Below are 1,613 nucleotides of genomic sequence, written 5' to 3' on the forward strand. Positions count from 1 at the left end.
GTTTAGGATAAAATGAGCTCCCGACTACTTCAGGGAGCGCTAACGATGTGCCCAGTCCCACTAAACCTTCACAACAGCTCTACTGTCCCATTTTACAGATGAGGGAACTGTGGCTCAGAGAAGTTAAGCCGTTTGCCCAAGGGAATTAAGGTCCGAGACTGATAACCAAGTGGCAAAATCAGAACTCTCATCAAGGTTGTTCACTGCAGAGCCCGTCCTGAGCTTTCTTTCTCTTTTTCAAAAACTCATCCAATGTTTACTGGATAACGAACCATTGCCAACACTGCTGAAATCTGCAACTCACCCACCCAGATCCCTGTCTTGGCCACCCCCTGAGAAGGAAGCCGGGAGCCAGAGGGAAGCCAGAGGGATAGGGGATGCAGGGAGAGGGAAGAGGAAAAGCAGGGAGAGGGAGGAGCTAGACAGGACGCAGGGCTACACTCCCAGGGACACACACACACACGCGCGCGCGCGCACACACTCACATGCACACACAGGCAAGGACCACGGACGTCAGTCTCTGCCCCACCTGGTGACCGCAGGGACATCAAAGAAAGATCAGGCATCCACAAGACATTTCAGTCCTTCCTATCTTAATGTGTCTGTTGTGAGGCGCTGGACCAAGGTCATTGGACTCTGCCTTCAGGACACATTAGCCTTGAGCCAAGGCGGCTCTGATCGCAGCCACCAACTTCGGAAACTTACTCTCCATGTCCGTGTAGCCATCACCTCCCTTCTTGGAGTGAAACAACTTCCCTGCTACCATCACTTCAAAGCCGGTGGCCTGCGGAGTCCCCTTGCTGCAGATGTCCAGGCTTCTGGGGAGCTCATCTTCTAACTTCTTGTGCTGCAGGTACTTGGATTTGTAGCTTCAAGCACCACAATAAATGACTCAGGTGGCAAGGACCATGGCTGGGGACCACAGCTTGGGCAGGGGCACAGACAGGTGACCTACCTGAGGCACAGACAGGAGAGCTCAGTCCTTGGCATGCATCTGAGTGTCATGGACACAGGGTTTGGACCTGAGGAGGAAAGTCCAGAATGTTGTGTCTCTCTCCCGTCAGAAAGGTGGAGAGTCCTGCGCTGGCCTCCTGAGGGGAGATGCTAAGCACGGGGTGGGGGGCTTTGAGGGGAGGGACCCCTGAGAGGGGGCCCGGAAGGTACCGTGTTCAATACAGCATCATTTTCAACTTGTCAGAACTTGCCAAATGAATTACAAAATAAACCCCCAAATGACAGAATAATGAGCAATTCATTCGAAATGTAAAATAAATAGGTAAATCTCTGGTGAGAAGGCAGAATAAATGGCATTCGGATGACATTTGGTGATTAAATTAAACAGTAATGAACTTGTGAGTAATGTGCCCAGAGATGGCTAGGGAGGGTGATTTTTTTTTTTTTCCTCGAGCCAAGGACTTAAAGCTCCAGCTGTTCCCAGTTCTCATGTCTGGGAGCCTAGCTGGGGGTCAAGGGAGTCGGAGGGGAGCAACTGACCCACCCACTCCACCAGAGACCCAGCCTGGAGTGGAGGGCCAGCCTTGAGCTTTGAGGGACCCAAGCCCAGGTCTTTTGGTACTAGGGGAAACTTCCAGATCATCTAGTCTACTTCTGTC

The 1,613-nt window shown here is 51.9% G+C and overlaps 1 protein-coding gene across 1 annotated transcript; it reads right to left on the bottom strand.

The window, feature by feature from the left end:
- Positions 1-513: 513 nt before the first annotated feature.
- Positions 514-910, bottom strand: LOC123599928 (selenoprotein W-like). Its single transcript, XM_045482390.1, is given in 1 exon segment — positions 514-910. A coding segment is annotated over 1 exon segment (258 nt). The 3' UTR covers positions 514-652.
- Positions 911-1,613: the final 703 nt, after the last annotated feature.

This window comes from Leopardus geoffroyi, chromosome C1 (genome assembly GCF_018350155.1).
Source record: "Leopardus geoffroyi isolate Oge1 chromosome C1, O.geoffroyi_Oge1_pat1.0, whole genome shotgun sequence".
Taxonomy (NCBI): Eukaryota; Metazoa; Chordata; class Mammalia; order Carnivora; family Felidae; genus Leopardus; species Leopardus geoffroyi.